The 16,551-nt window shown below is 41.1% G+C and overlaps 1 protein-coding gene across 1 annotated transcript in view; it reads left to right on the top strand.

Annotated features, from left to right (window-relative positions):
- Positions 1-12,883, top strand: part of arpc1b (actin related protein 2/3 complex, subunit 1B) — a 32,644-nt gene extending 19,761 nt beyond the window's left edge. The window contains exons 6-10 of the mRNA XM_060840827.1: positions 1,557-1,763; positions 3,166-3,241; positions 9,247-9,443; positions 11,451-11,541; positions 12,441-12,883. Of these exons, the coding sequence (XP_060696810.1) occupies positions 1,557-1,763; positions 3,166-3,241; positions 9,247-9,443; positions 11,451-11,541; positions 12,441-12,479 (610 nt within the window). The 3' untranslated portion in view covers positions 12,480-12,883. The remainder of the gene's footprint in view (positions 1-1,556; positions 1,764-3,165; positions 3,242-9,246; positions 9,444-11,450; positions 11,542-12,440) is intronic.
- Positions 12,884-16,551: the final 3,668 nt, after the last annotated feature.

The raw sequence follows: 16,551 nt of genomic DNA, 5'->3' as shown, positions 1-16,551 counted from the left end.
TTGATTTTATAATTGAAATTCACTGTTTGTTAGGAATTCACTTTCCCAGTGTCTCTGGATTAGTAGTCTAATGGCTACTTACCATGACACCCGTCGCATGTGTTATAATTGAATAGGCCTGGGTCTCTGCTGTGTGTATTCCACATTGGAGTATACAATTTATATTCTACTAGAAGTATGACATATGTGGTTGTGTGGGGACACGAAGCAGTTAGAAACTCAGGCAAGTGTATGATAAGGGAATAAAACTGTTGTAAATTATTGAAACCCAGGAAGTTAAAAAGAAGCAAATTGTTTTTACACATACAATAATGAGAAAAAAAAGTTGATATTGTTCTTGATCACCAGTCCTTATCACACTTAACTGTCTGTCTTCTATATTCACTGCTTTCCATCTCCTGAGAAATCTTGAATGCAAGAAATGAGGGAAGGTGGTAATGTCACTGGATTAACTAATCAGTGTGATCATGAAACTGTCAACTGATTGTTGTAAAAACCCACCTGATTCCCTCAGGCCCGTTATGGAAGGAAATCAGTCATCCTTACTTGGTCTGACCTACATGTGACTACAGATCCACAGCAATGTGGTTGACTTTTAGCTGCCTTCTGAAATGGCCCAGCAAGCCATTCAGTTGGAGAAGAACAGAAGGAGCAGCAACAAATGCTGGCCTTACCGGTGATGCCAACGTCCCATAAAAGAATAAGTAAATTCAAATTTAGTGTGTGAAGTAACGAGTGTGTGCATTGAAATCTATATCTCCAATTTCAGAAGAATTTTTTTTATTATGGCGATGTCACAATGACCCCAGCACTGCACTAATGATTTAATCTGGTTTCATCTGAGGCACCGTTAAAGTTGCCAAGATAGATTGCAGTTGTTTGGAGCAGGGTGCTGGGGTAAAGAAAATCAGCCTCTGCTACCTGCTCGTTGTTTGAAGCCTATTACTGAATGTCAGGGTCAATCTCGGATGTGTGAAGTTCCATTTAAAAAAAGGCTCTCACCAGTCCCTCACAGATCATATGCCATTAATTCAGGGAGGTAAAAACAATAGCACTGAAGCTTCCCTGTTCTCTTAACTGAGTTTCATTACTGTCTGTAGATTTAAGACAAACAACTTGAAATATCACATTGAGTCTGCAATGCAAAATCCTTAAAGCTGAGCCAGAGTACAAACAAAGCAAAAGTAATATGAGAAAAACTTTTGTTGCTTTGCAGGTAGTAAGGGTCTCGAAGGCATTGCTTGGAAACTTAGTGAAGGCAGGTTCAATCGAGGCATTCCAGAGGGTCATTGGATTATTATTGATAAAATAATGTGCAAGGAGAAAGGGAAAAGGCAGGAGATTTGTGCTAGGTAAAAGAAACAATACAAGCATTATGGGCCAAATTGCTTCTTTCTGTGTCATATCACTTTGTGATTGAGTCCACAATCATTGGATTTATCACCACTCCAGGGCAGTTAGAATCTCAAGAATGCACAGTGCTTGGCAGTAGCTAGCTGTAGGAATGTAGTCTCGTTGCCAGCATTCTAACTACGTTAATTTGTTCTCATCATTAGGGTTTTCTCTGCCTACATTAAGGAGGTTGAGGAGAAACCGTCACCCACACCATGGGGTTCAAAGATGCCATTTGGAGAGCTGTTGTTCGAGTCCAGTGGAACTGGAGGCTGGGTTCACGGAGTCTGTTTCTCAGACAGTGGGAACCGCTTGGTCTGGGTCAGCCATGATAGCACTGTGTGTGTCACCGATGCCAACAAGAAGTCAACGTAAGCCTCCATTTTAATTCATACATTCAACACAGTTAGAGAACACATTTTCATGAAAAAAGTGATTGAGGATGTAGTATCTTGCAAGTAAAAAGTACACTTTTTTAAAAATTCAGACAGTATAGTAGTCATATTTACCATCAAACTGACACCAGTGTAGAGCCCCCTCTCACGCCTTGTGTTGATAGTGGTTACTTGTGATGGGATTAAAGGTCATTGGACAAAAGATAGTCATAGTAAACCTTTTGAGGTTCAAGGTTTACAGGACTGCTGAGCAGGGTCCATGCGGCTACATACATCTCCAAATGAGAGATCCTGTTCCAGAGTGTATGTTTTTATGCTAAAAGGCTTCTGTACCATTCTCTAACTCAATCAGGATAATGCACACATTCCCGGTGGGTATTCTGGTCTTTCCATTAATGTAATACTTGTCGATTATAGGATAGAAAGTAGACTTTATTGTGTCTGTGTTACTGATCCAATGCTCACATAATGACTAATTCTGGGGATTAACCTCCTGTGTCCCCAGGAGATCTGCAATTTAGTTGGATCATTTGTCAGGCATCAGTGACAGTTGCCTGAGGTAGGCAATCAGACTCTTTCCTCTCTAACCTGTTGAAGGGCTCCTCCGGAAGTTGATGTCTCTCGAAGTCGGGCAGGTTTCAGGCTGGTTTTGCTCCTTTTTATCAGCAATGGGTGCATCCTGGGGATGGCTGCCCCAGTCATGTTCAGTTGGAAAATAATTTCCATGGAACCAGTGAAAGTGAGATCCCTTCTCATCTCTCCCCACCAATGCTGCCTGGTGAGCTGCTCTCCGTGTCTTACACTCCAGCCTAATAGCCACAACAACAAGGTTGCCAGCCCACAATCTTATCATATGCTGTGGGAAAACTGTCTGTGGAGTTGCAGCAGGTACCTGGAGCTGACTCAGATTTCAGGTACTCTATTGATCTCCTCACAAGGTATGATATGGCCTTTCACCCTGAAACCAGGTGCTGCTGAGAGTCTAACTTGTGTTCCTTTCCAGTTCTATTGATGACTAAAGCACATTGTTAGTGGTAGCATATTGCTGCTCTTAAATGACTGTTGCCATATCTAACATTGCTCTCTCACTATTTATGTAGCTGAGCAATACAGACAAGTCCCAACCCAACTTGCTGCAGCGTTAGCTGTGTGCAGAGATCTACAGTAGGCCTCAGGTTGCCTTGCCATTGGAATGTTAATGTGTTGGGGAAGGATACAGTTCGGACCTGTTGAAACAGTATCTCATTGAGCTTTATGGCCTTGTTCTGTGCTGTGATGCCTCAGAGATTTAGCTCTGTAGTATTTAGAGGTTCCCGGGACTTTTTTCTTTCTCTTTCTTGGGTTGCTACTGACCCGAGTTATTTTCTTTTGTTTACAGGATTGCTACCCTTGACACAGCATCTCTACCTCTCCTGACTGTTACATTTATCACAGAGAGCAGTTTAGTTGCAGCGGTAAGTCACTTTGTAGAAATCCACTGCTACCTTGCAAACAGAGTCTAGTATCTGAGTGTTGCTGTGGCCACAAGGGACCAAGCTGTTTGGAGGATATTTCTTCTCTGCAATCTTGGCTGACAGCTCGGAAACAGTAATGGTCAGTGGATACTTTTCAAGCTGGAGGAAGCTTTTGTATTGGCGTTCCCCTTATTGGGGCTCTTGCTTTTCCTATTTAAGGTTTTTGTGAAGATCTGTACTTGGGTTGTGGGTGAGGTAGTTGGTTAGGTCGTCGAGCTGCTGGGTTATTGTGCAGATGTTTGTTACCATGCTGGGTAACATCAGTGCGACTTCTGTGAAGCACTGTTGTGTCCTGCTTGGTTTTATGGTCCAGGCTGCTAGGGTGTATGTCACTTCCAGGTCTTTTCTGCATTGGTTTGTATACTGGATCTATTTGTGTTTGTTGATGGCCTTTTTGTTTGAAACCAAGCTTCCAAAAATTCTCTAGCATGTCTCTGGTTGGCCTGGCCTAGGATAGTAACTTGCCGTAGTTAAATTGATGAATTGAATTGATCACCAACAGACAGAGTGCTACCCAGGAGCAACTTCACTTCCTCCACGAATGCCTTAGACAACAGGTATTATCACAGAGCACTAAACAACCCATAGGCCAGACACACGGCAGTACAGAATTGACGCAGGATGTTACGGGTCATGATTAATGATGCCCATAACCACCTTCAAAAATACACACTGGAAAACTGCATGCCAAAAATCACAGTACAGGAATTTTACCAACAAACAATGGACCACCACTGTTGATAAAGCCATCACAGAGCACAACAGACCATAACCAGGAAGAGATATCTCTCCAGCAGAACACTCAATGGCAATGCGAAAGCCGTCCTAATATGCGGACCCAACTACAACCACAAAGACGCTGACAGAACTGACTTCATGGCTGCCTTCGCAACAATACTGAAGACCAATGAGGCACAGCAGGTAATCCAGCAAACCATAGTCCCTGAACTAACCTGGGAGAAACAAGTGGAACATCCTCAGTGCACCAGAAAGGAAAGTGTTGAAAGGACTCCTAGAGGATAAAAACATTATAACTATCATATGACCTTTGTCCAATGGTAGTATAATGAACAGACAGGACTACATTGAGAAAGCACAGACACTGCTGGACAATACTGAAACTTAGGTGGAGATAGACCCAACAGTGCAACTGGCTAATAGGATTACATACACGCTGAACAAACTTAAACAAAATGGGACAGTTAACCAAAACAGATTACCTCAGGATGAAACCAGAAGGCTTACTTTTACGAACTGCCCCAAAGTACACAAATCAGACATCCCATTCATACCTGTAGTTTCACCATCAGATACACCAACGCATAAACTATCCAAGGAACTACAACGTAGACTGAAACGCCTAGTCAGTGGGTCACCCCACTCCATTCACTGGGGCCAGGAATTCATTGACATCCTCATTAGCACTAAAATTGACGAGGATAAAATCATGGTTTCATTTGATGTCGCAGCCCTATTCGTCTCCATTGACATACCACGAGCCAAGGGAACGATTTGCCAACTACTAGAGGATCTGGTGACAATTATTCCAAGCAACACCAGCAGCACAGACAACATGCTCAAGTTTCTAGATCTTTACCTTATCACCCACTCTGTCTTCAACGACCAGATATACCAACAGGTCAATGGCACACCAATGGACTCTCCCATCTCAGGACTAATAGCAGAAGCAGTCATTCTGAGACTTGAAAACACAGCCGTTGCTGATCAAACCAAATCTATGGCTACGATGTTGTGAAAGAACAACACCACCTCATTAACCGTATGCTCAGTGGTATCAAGTTTACCAGGGAGGAAGAGTACAACCACCAACTCCCACTCCTTGATGTCATAGTAGAATGGATGACCAATGGAGGGTTTACAGCCAAAGTATACAGGAAACCCACCCGCATGGACCAGCTCCTCGACTACAAGAACAACCATCCCAATGTCCACAAATGGAGCTATGTCAAGACACAATTTAAAATAGTTGTGGTTCTGTTCGCCAAGCTGGGAATTTGTGTTGCAGACGTTTCGTCCCCAGTCTAGGTGACATCCTCAGTGCTTGGGAGCCTCCTGTGAAGCGCTTCTGTGATCTTTCCTCTGGCATTTATAGTGATTTGTACCTGCCGCTTCCGGTTGTCAGTTCCAGCTGTCCGCTGCAGTGGCTGGTATATTGGGTCCAGGTCGATGTGCTTATTGATTGAATCTATGGATAAGTGCCATGCCTCTAGGAATTCCCTGGCTGTTCTGTGTTTGGCTTGTCCTATAATAGTAGTGTTGTCCCAGTCAAACTCATGTTGCTTGTCATCTGAGTGTGTGGCTACTAAGGATAGCTGGTCATGTCGTTTCGTGGCTAGTTGGCGTTGTTGATGAAATTGTGGGTGTATCCGCTTTTGGCAAATACATTGTATAGGTGTTCTTCTTCCTCTTTTTGCAGTTCTGGTGTACTGCAGTGTGTTGTGGCCCTTTTGAACAGTGTCTTAATGTAACTTCTTTTGTGTGTGCTGGGGTGGTTGCTTTTGTAGTTTAGGACTTGGTCTGTGTGTGGGGTTTTCCTGTATACCCTTGTGGTGAATTCTCCATTCAGTGTTCTCTATACCATCACTCTAGGAATGGGAGTTGGTTGTCCTTTTCTTCCTCTTCAACTGATGCCCAAGGGAAAGACAATGGAATGAGGACATGCCACAACCCAAAGGACTAGCTACACTACCATACATCAAGAGCATTTCCGAACTGACAGCCAGACTACTGCGACCACTAGGACTCCTAACAGCACAGAAACCAACAGCCACTCTCAAACAACAACTCAACAGGATAAAGGACCCGACACCCAGCATGAGCAAAACCAATGTAGTGTACAAAATCCCATGCAAGGACTGCACAAAACACTACATAGGACAAACAGGAAGACAGCTAATGATCCGCATCCACGAACACCAACTAGCCACAAAACGACATGACCAGCTATCCTTAGTAGCCACACACTCAGATGACAAGCAACATGAGTTCGACTGGAACAAAACTACTATTATAGGACAAGCCAAACAGAAATCAGGGAATTCCTAGAGGCATGGCACTCCTCCACAGATTCAATCAATAAGCACATCGACTTGGACCCAATATACCAGCCACTGCAGCAGACAACCGGAAGCGGCAGAGACAAACCACTAATTGCCAGAGGAAACATCACAGAAGCGCTTCACAGAAGGCTCCCCAGCACTGAGGATGTCACCTAGACAGGGGCCGAAATGTCTGCAACACAAATTCCCAGCTCGGCGAACAGAACCACAACAACGAGCACCCGTGCTACAAATCTTTGAACAATTTAAAATAGCTGTGACACACTGCAACACAACTAGAATTGTGCAAAAAGAGGACGAACACTTGGACAAAGTTGTTACTAACAACGGATACCCCATCAGATTTGTCTATCCATGTCTGTCCAACAGACAATGCCAAGACGTTACTGTACCTACCAACACACTGGGCACCTTACCCTATGTGAGGAACATAAGTCTGGTAGCTAATTTTGATATGACCATTAGGTATTATGATGGGACAGAAACCTACAGCCACACTATTCACCTATTTACCAGCACTAAGGACCCCATACCCACAGCATGCAGGACCAATACAGTATACAAAATCCCTTACAATGTGCATTACATTGGACAAGTAGAAAATTAGCCATCCGACTTCATGAACACCAATTGGATGCTAAACACATGATCCACTCTCCCTCATCTCTGTACACACAGACCAAGAGGACCATCAATTCAACTGTGCCAAAGTTACTATCCTAGGTCAGGCCAACCAGAGACAGGCAAGAGAGTTCTTAGAAGTCTGGTTTTCAACCAAAACAAGGCCATCTGGAAACACACAGGCCAAGTGGGCAAACCGCTGCAGAGAAGACCCAGAAGTGACACTCACCTCAACAGACCGAACCAGAAAACCCAAGTGGAACAGAACAACAGCGCTTCACGGGATTCAGACTGATGGCGTTACCCAGTATAGTAATGAAAAATCTGCACAATAACCCAACAGCTCGGTGAGCTAACCAACTACCTTGCCTATTTATAGTAAATGATCTGGATGCTGGCATGCAGGGGATACTCTCAAAATTTGCAGACTACATCACTGAGGAGCAAAGTGTTAAACCTCAAAAGGACATTGACTCATTGGGAGGATAGGTGGCAGGTGAAGAGAATGCAGAGAAGTGTGAGGTTGATACACTTGGGTATAAACAACCAAGAGAGAGAGTTAGAGGAGAGTGTTCTAAATGGTGTTCAGAACTAGAGAAACCTGGGAGAATATGTGCATAAGGCATTAAAGGTAGGACAGCTAGAGCATATAAATAAGAGCATGGAGGTTATAATAAATTTGTTAGATACTGGTCATCCCTCAGCTGGAGTATTGAGTACCACATTACAGGAAGGATGGGAAAGCACAGGAGAGATTGCAGAAGAGGTTCACAAGAATGTTGCCAGGGACAAGAGGATTGAAGAAGCAGTGGAACTCATTTCCTTGGGCAGGAGAAGGCTAAGAGGAGATTCGATAGAATCATGTGGGGTCTGGTCTACTGAAACTGATCAAGAACCAGGGAACACAGCTTTAAGGAGATTTACAATAAAACACAAAAATACAAGGTGAGAAAAACTGAGTAGTTAAGAGTCTGGAATGCATTGCCTGGACATATTAGTGGAATCCGGTTCAATTGAGGCATTCAAGAGGACATTTGGTGATAATTTAAATTTAAACATTGCACAGAGTTATGAGGAATAGGCAAGAAGAAGATTGGTACTCAATTAAAATGCTCAAGGCCAGTGTAGGCTGGACGAGCCAAATGACCTCCCACTGCGCCACAACAATTCTATGAAAACAGTTGTTTCACATACTTGAAGGAGGATGTCAGAATCTGAGATGCAGAGGTGATTTTACCGGAATGGTATCTGACACAAAGTAGATGAAAAGCTTGGAACAAGGAATTCCAGGTTCAAGCGATTTAGTAAAATGCTAAAAATCAGAGCTTGAGCAGAGTATATGAAGAGGTGCTGTCTCCACTGGAGAAGACATAGATTTAACATAATTGCCAGAAGAACCAACAAAAATGACGTAGATCAATATCATTACTGAAACATGACAAAATATCCCAAGGCACTCCACTTCACTCATATTATACAACAGAGTTGCAAAAAGTCAGAAGATCGAACGTTTGATCAAAGAGAAGGTTATAGAGTGTTTCAGAAGAGAAAATTTGGTAGAGACAATTCCTCTGGCCTAGCAGCTCTCAGGGTAGTACTGTTATTCCAAGAATCCTTTATCCTACTATTGTTGCTCAATTAATGCAGCTTCCCCAAAAAGATGACTCTCAGGTTGTTGGCCACCCCCCAAACACGACATTAAATTGTGCCTTTTGGGAACTATGAGGTCATGCAGGGATTGAAAGTGAGGTTAAGAATGTGAAATAACTGTGTTTTTAAACAAGGGTGCATTGCCTGGACACCCTTGTTAAAAACAGTGATTTCACGTTCTTAACCTCACTTTCAATCCCTTTCATATCTATCAAATTGCTCATTGCTGCCAGCTAACTCCTACTGTCTATGTGCAGACATGAACTGTGAGCAAGACCAACTTCTCACTGATCCTGTGAAAGTTAGCCTGACTAGATTTGCACATAGTGACTGGCCCTTGAGGGATCTTTTAAAAGGACTACATGTGCCTGGATATCCTCAGCCCAGCATTAGTTGGTGCCTTATTAAAAAACAATTGGAAGGAGAAATCTTTTCAAAATTTTACATTTAATCACTTGAGTAGTATCTTACATAATGCACATCAATAAAAGATGACAGCAGGCAAACAGAGCATAAAATTAATTCACTAGGTGTAAGCAATTTTGCAACTTAGTGGGACTGAGGGTTCAATTTGTGTCTGCCGCCTTTTCTCAGGGTCACGACTGCTACCCAGTGCTGTTCACTTATGATGGCACCAAAGACACAGTGACGTTCAGCAAGAAACTAGACGTTCCCAAACAGAAGGTGCAAGGTGGAATGTCAGCTTTGGCAAAGTTCAGGAACCTGGACAAAACTGCCTCAGCTGATAACAACACCACCAGCCTGGAGACCCTGCACAAGAACAGCATCAGGTAAGGAGTGCAGCTGTCTTCCAAAAGTACCACTTCACATTTCTGCTCATTGCACCATCATGAATTCCACAATTCTCCTCATTACCTGCCATTTTGATAAATTTGCTCTTTCCATTCAAGTCTAGGAAAACAGTAAGCATAAAACAGACTCTTGGTGTGCGGCTTAAATGAAAGACTTTTGAGAAACAAAATAGAGAGACAATCAAACGTTGTAAAATAGGTGATTCGAGCTAAGTTTTAAAACCGAAGCTTCTGGCCGAGAAGGAAGCCTTACAAAACTGTCCTAACTCATTTGATCACCACTTTTTCCGTTATTTTAACTGTTGCCAGTAAACAGTGATGGCTTGAGTTTGCCCATCAGTGCTTTCACAGGATTGGGACAAGCCAACATTGGCTGTCCATCCTGTACCTGCTTCCGAGGAACTTTCAGTTGCAACATGACCTATGAGGAGGTATTTTCAGTGAAAAGCAAAGGAACTTTGCAACATACAAGTATGTTCAGAGTGTTGATGCCTCCACCTCCAGTCCTGAGAGTTACAACTCTTGACTGCCACACTAATCCCTCAGATTGTAGCTCCTGAAAGAGCAGATGTTATATGACAAGTTTCCTGGAGGAATGTCATTGCTCAATAGATCCAAGAATCTGGAGGAATGACCGTCTCCAAAAGCATAAATTGTTCAGAATGTTTAACAAGGTGGAAAAAGGGGTTGATACTGAGTGTGAAAGAAGAAATTAAGTTGTGCAGCTTAGTAGGAATAAAGGGTTTCCAAGGGGCAGTGAAACGCAATGTGGGGAGGGTGTAAACCAGCAGTCATCTGTAATGGAAAATTGGAGATGGTCATTGAAATCAGGCTTTGGAAAGATCAGAAACTACAATGAGATCAAAAATTGTTTAAGGGTAGTAGTTATAAGATAGAAAATGGCTATGTATCACAGCTTATAAACATTGATCCAAATGATCTGGTCAATGAAAATCTATTACTTCAGAACATTCCTGATGAAGGGCTTTTGCCCGAAACGTCTAATTTCCTGTTCCTTGGATGCTGCCTGACCTGCTGCGCTTTAACCAGCAACACATTTTCAGCTACTTCAGAAAGATACTGAACACAACCAGGAATTTTGTTTTCCATCCAATGCAGTTTAAACATTTATTTCTTGTAATCGTTTCAGCATTCTGGGTGACTCAGTATTCCACACCCATGGAGATTGGCTTGAGAACAAGTCAGGCAGTCTATTATACAACGTCTAAAGTTGCATGTGCCATTGATTCACTTTTGTTTGTATTCTGATGTTATGACTTTTTGCGCTTTGCCTTCCATTCCCCAATGAACAAGCAGAGACAGAACAACCTATTCTTAAGTCTGCGTGTCTATATAGCATATTATGTCTGCTTCTGAATTAGTTCAATACGACAAAGACCTATTGTTAAATTTATTCACCTTGCTTTTTAAAAATAGTTTATACCTTGCCAAACTGACTAGGTTTCACAAGAGCAGTTTGTCAGTAAAAGAAACCAATTGATGTTTAAGTTTCAAAATTGCAGAGTGTTACTGAACAGAATCTTATGTTAGAATGAAAACCAAGGAATCTTAACTTGATGGCTCACAAGTTGTTTCTTAACAGCTGACTTCCTAGATTTCTGTTCTATGGTTAGTATAAATCAACCAGAACTCTACATAATATTGTATAATAATTATATTCTCAATTTGTTAAAAAGTAAATCAGATCTGATTTCTGGTCTCAACTACAAGTCTAGTAACTTTTTAAATTTTACATTTAGAGTGGGCTAACTTTCTAGTCCGCGCCCTTACTATTTGCCAGCAAACTTCACCAGGTGTTTGTGCATTTCAGCTGCGAAAATGCTGAGTGCTTCCAAGTGACAGCAAAGCAATGTGCTGTTCTGCTTTATGTAAATTACTATGAACGATACCTCCTGCCCGATTTCAGTATTTGTAGATTTGAAAGGGATATCTAACTAAGACCTCAATTCTTCTTTTTTGTTACAGCCAAATTTCCATTGTTGAAGGTGGAAAGAAGAACTGTTCTAAGTTTTGTACCACTGGTATGGATGGTGGAATGGCAATCTGGGATATTAAGGTAAAAGTTACGCTGACTATTCCTCTCCACTTCCCCCAACACCCACACAAGATGCTACAACTCATTAAGTTGGGGTGCAACCTGTAGAGTCACTGTTGCAATATAGTATGGTACTGAACTTCAGAAACAGGAGGCCTAATCTGTGATCTGATCTCAGCACTTGGAGCCAGCTACTATTTGTTTTTCACTCCCCCAACTCTAGTAAGATGTAAGGATATAGAAGCAGTACTTCCACTCAAGTAATCACAGTAGGGTGAAGGAAACAAGTCCCATTCCCATGCTGAAATAGAGAAACATTTCAAATTTTGACAACCTGTTAAAGATGCAATCTGTTGCTAGTTCTGCTACAGAACACTTTTCTTGAAAATGTATTGATGTGGTTCATTCACCTTACTTTCCAAATACCTCCCTGCTATTATCCAGTTGGTGTCTCAAATTAGTTTAATCCATGGTGCTGTGTTCAAACATCTGGCCACCAGGTGGTGTAATGAGTTGAGAGTCTCTTCCATCTTCCTTAACAGAAGAATCTCCTGTCACTAACAGCTACATGGCTATGCCTGGCATTAAATAACTATTGGGACTGGGTGCACAGCGCAAAGCAGCCTACAGTTTGGCACAAACTGGGAAAAACTCAAGCTATAAAGTTGAAGGCCAGTTGGGAATTGAAAACATCCTACTGTTCTTGGAAATTGAATTTTTTTTCCCCAAGGTGATTTTACTCAAAACTTTTCCAAATGGAATATTTGAACCTTTGTCCTGTGATCTACTAATGGAAGACAAATTGGAGTGCGGCTTCTCTCATTATAGAGCAGCATGATAAAATTTTTTTTTGGAAAAAGTGCATTTGCAGATTCCTTGTCTTAAAATGAGTTTTTTTTTGTTTTTTTTCTCCCTCACAGACGCTGGAAGCTGATTTGAAAGATTTGAAGATTGTCTGAATCATTGGACCAATGTCTTTTAAAATCTGCAAGTCCTTAAATTGCCCTGCCATTCTTTTTCACATACCTATGCTTAATGCAACATTTCAAATAAGGCAAAAGATGTTGACTGAGTGATGCCCTTTCTTATAATCCATGTACCTAACGATGCCTGGTACACTTAAAGGTACAGGAGTCTCAAATTCAGTGAATTGCTTTGCAAAGACTGTCTTACTTTTAAATGCTGCGTATGGTGCCTTGGGCAAGTTCCATTTCGTGTCCTCAGGGGTTGTCAGTTTAAACTTAAGATTTTCTAAAATGAAGCAAAAATCTATGCTGTTTAATTAGTTCCAGGCTATCTTTGCTGGTCATAAGATGAAATCTATCAAAATTCTTGGAGTAATAAAATTAACTAATCAAGCACATTTTAGTTGTTTTTCTTATTTGTTTTTCTTCTGTTTGCAACTGGGGAATAAGCAATTCTTCCATTAAGTTTGGACAAAAAGTAAAATACTGCACTCATCTCTACTGAGAATGTGATATTGACATAGCTTGAACAAAGGATGCATGTTCAGTGGGTAGAAAACAGGCAAAAACAGTTAACCTGACCTGTGCTCAGTGTGGTTTTGGGGTCTTTCAGTTGCATAATTGTTTTACACATTTCCTCCTGTTGCTTATATATTTCATTGTCTCTTAGCTTTAAAACATTAATCTTCTCCACAGTAAGTTGGGGCTAAACAGATTTAAGAGTGATTTAATATAGATGTTTAAAATTATGAAGATTTTCAAAAAAGATAAATAGATGTTTCCAGTAACAAGTAGACAGGTAACCAGAAGACAATAACAGAAGGTAATTGGCAAAAAGACAGGCTCGGGAGAGAATAACTTTTCTCAAGCAGTGATTATGCTCTGAAAGGGTATGGAAAATAATTTCAATAGTAACTTCCAAAAATAGAAGGTATCAGGAGTAACTGAATAGCTGTTCCAGCAAACAGACAAGGACTGATGGATCAAATTATGTGCTCCTGGGCTTTATTAATCTAGTGAATCCATTAGCATTCTCCATCTTCGTAAATTATTTACAGGCTATTGAAACTATTGACTCCCTGACTTCATACACATTGTGTTCCTGTGCACTCCAGTTTTGGTCAGGTATTCCAGTTCTTATCTGCCAAGAGGTCTCAACCCAAATTGTTTCATTGTTGTTTTCAAATGTCAAAGAGTTTGTTTGTTTCTGACAGCAAATTGAATCATGGTAATCCCTGACCTATAGCTATTGCTGCCACCTGGTGTATCAAATCCAAACTTAGAAACGATAAAGGCCATTTAGCCTCAAAGTGGTTCAATCTAGGATCAATTGTTGTTTGCAGGGAAATTTCTACATTTCATTCCTGAAAGCTATCACTCCGACTTTTAGACAATATCCCCTACATCTTGACAACTCATCAGGAGAAAGTTTCTTCCAATTTACATTTTATTCCAAGCTTTGATCAAATCATCCATCAACCTTCTAATTACCAGGAAATACAACCCTTGTTTTACTTAGCCTTTGTAGGTCAATCTTTGGAGTCCTGATACCATTATAAATCCAGGATGTTTGTGCCCTGCAACTTGTAGTCTTCAAAACTGCTGAGTCCTTCATGTGATCTAATCAAGAGCTGTGTTAACTTCTGCATAATTTCAACACCTTTTCAATAACTATAAATTATTTCTGTGCCTGTTTTGACAATTGAATTACATGTACTTAGACCACCAAGTCCTTTGCAGGTCCACTGTTCTAACTTATCACCAGTTAAGAAGCACCCTGTTTTATCCCTTTAAATCGGTCCTAAGTGAAGGACTTCACATTTAACTACATAAAAATCAATTTTCCAAAATAATTCCCATTTGCTTAATCAGCAGATCTAAATCACTATGTTGGAGGCTATGCAGTACATGTGCAATGTCCTTTATCTGTCTCCTTCCAGTCAGCTAATTTCCTAAGCAGATTGATGTCATCGACATTAGCCAAGCCTCTTCGGGAGGATTTAATTGAATGGTTTCCTGGAAATCACGATATCATCTGACATTCCCACTACTTTAGCTACTCAGAAGAATCATAGAATCCGTACTGTGTGGAAACAGGCCATTTGGCCCAACATGTCCCCACTGACCACCTGAAGACTATTCCACCCAGACCCATTCTCCCACCCTATAAACTCTACATTTCCCCTGACTAATGCACCTAACCTACGTATCCATGAACACTATGGGCACTTTAACCTGGCCATTTCATCTAACCTGCACATCTCTGGAATATGGGAGGAAACCCATGCAGACACAGGGAGAATGCGCAAATTTCTCTCTCACAGTCACCCGAGACTGGAATCGAACCCAGGTCCCTGGTGCTGTGAGGCAGCAGTGCTAACCAGTGAGCCACTGTGGCTCATTCATAAAGATGCACTAACAGGTTAAGTAAAAATGCTGAACAATTAAAGCATCAGGTCTTTCAATTTATGCTTGTATTTGCTACCGGTCATTGGCATGTGTGATGTCCTCACCATGAGCATTGCTCAACTAAATATTTTCAAACTTACTACACCACCCACCCTGTATTAGGATCCACTTTGAAATACTTTATGAACCGAGACAGAATTAATAACACTTGTGAATAGTGTATGGGCTTGATCAAGTGGCTTCATCTGGGAAGACACTGGCCTCAGAAATTCAGCCAGGAGACTCCGCCAAAGGTAAGACCATTTTTAGTTTGTTCTGGGTCCAACATAGGGATTCCAACCCAGATCGGAAAACTTGCACGGATGAAATACAGAGAGCCTAATGTGTGGTGCTGTCAAATATATAGATAAGCTGTGTTTGTTACTGTAAAAACTGATTCATTTCCAGCTCTGCAATTTTGTCCATCTTTACAGGGGGCCCTGATTCACAGATATGACCTGTAGTCCCCTACAGGTGTGTATTAAACTCAAAAGATCCAACATGAGGTTTCTTCATGCTTAAAGTTATTTTATATTGTCCTACATTATTGATTTGCAAATGGGCTTGAGAACAGGACATGTTCACAACCCACAGCCTGTCTGTATTGCTATTATACATGTAGAGCTTTTTTTTCCCTTCTAACAGCATCCCCAATTTCTGGTGACACTAAGTGATGACCTAGTTCTGTGCAATTAATTCTTCAGGAAAAAAAAATAGTCTTTGATTATTTTCACATTTCCAACATTATTGTCACTAAGCTCTGGGCTTACTTGCCTGTAATACATTAGCATTTGTGATGGAGATTGCTAGCCTTGAGAATTTTAACAGTTCCTTTTGTATTGATTGACTTTTTTTTAAAAAAGCAATGTCCTAGATGAGAAACCCTCTAGATCAGTTTCTACCATGAACCAATCATTTCCTTAAATTTCAAAATGTCATTAAGAACTGGAATAAAAATTAAATTTAGTTTGGTTAGAGGCATGGGCTGAAATTATTAATTTCTTCCAATTCCAAACAAAACACTCTCCTTTTCATGAACCTTCAGCTAACCGATCCCTTTTCTCCTCGAACAGCATTCCACAACTTCATCCTGTGCAGCTGTCAGCTACCGCTTGGGAAACCAATTCAAATTATTTACCCATTCTTTTTGATATTGCACGGTCAGCTATCTGAAGTTTGCCTGTAATAATTAAAATTGACCTGCGTGGTCTGTAGTTATAGTTCAGCTTGAAGGTTAACAAGTAATTGCAATATATTACTCATGGGAGAATGTGAAATGCCAATCACATTTCTACCAAATCAAAATTACATTGCTGGACTCTCAGGAATTGCACAGTTTTAAGGTTACTAATATGCAACATTATGCAAGGGTAGCCAATGATGTTTCTAGTTGAAGATGAGACCAAAGCGAGGGGCTATAAACAGAAGATGGTTGTGAATTAATCAATGAAGAGAAGAGAAATTTGCCATAACAAAAAGCTAGGTAAGCAAAGGAGACGAAGAAATTAGGGTTATGCTGATGAGGTTTGATGCACAGGGGTAGAAGTTGCTTCTGTAAGTGCTGGCATTCTATTGATCTTTTCATTTGTTCATAAAATTTGGGCTGGCAAGGCCAGCA

This window comes from Hemiscyllium ocellatum, chromosome 20 (assembly GCF_020745735.1).
Source record: "Hemiscyllium ocellatum isolate sHemOce1 chromosome 20, sHemOce1.pat.X.cur, whole genome shotgun sequence".
Classification (NCBI taxonomy): Eukaryota; Metazoa; Chordata; class Chondrichthyes; order Orectolobiformes; family Hemiscylliidae; genus Hemiscyllium; species Hemiscyllium ocellatum.
This window is presented reverse-complemented; position numbering and strand designations above follow the sequence as displayed.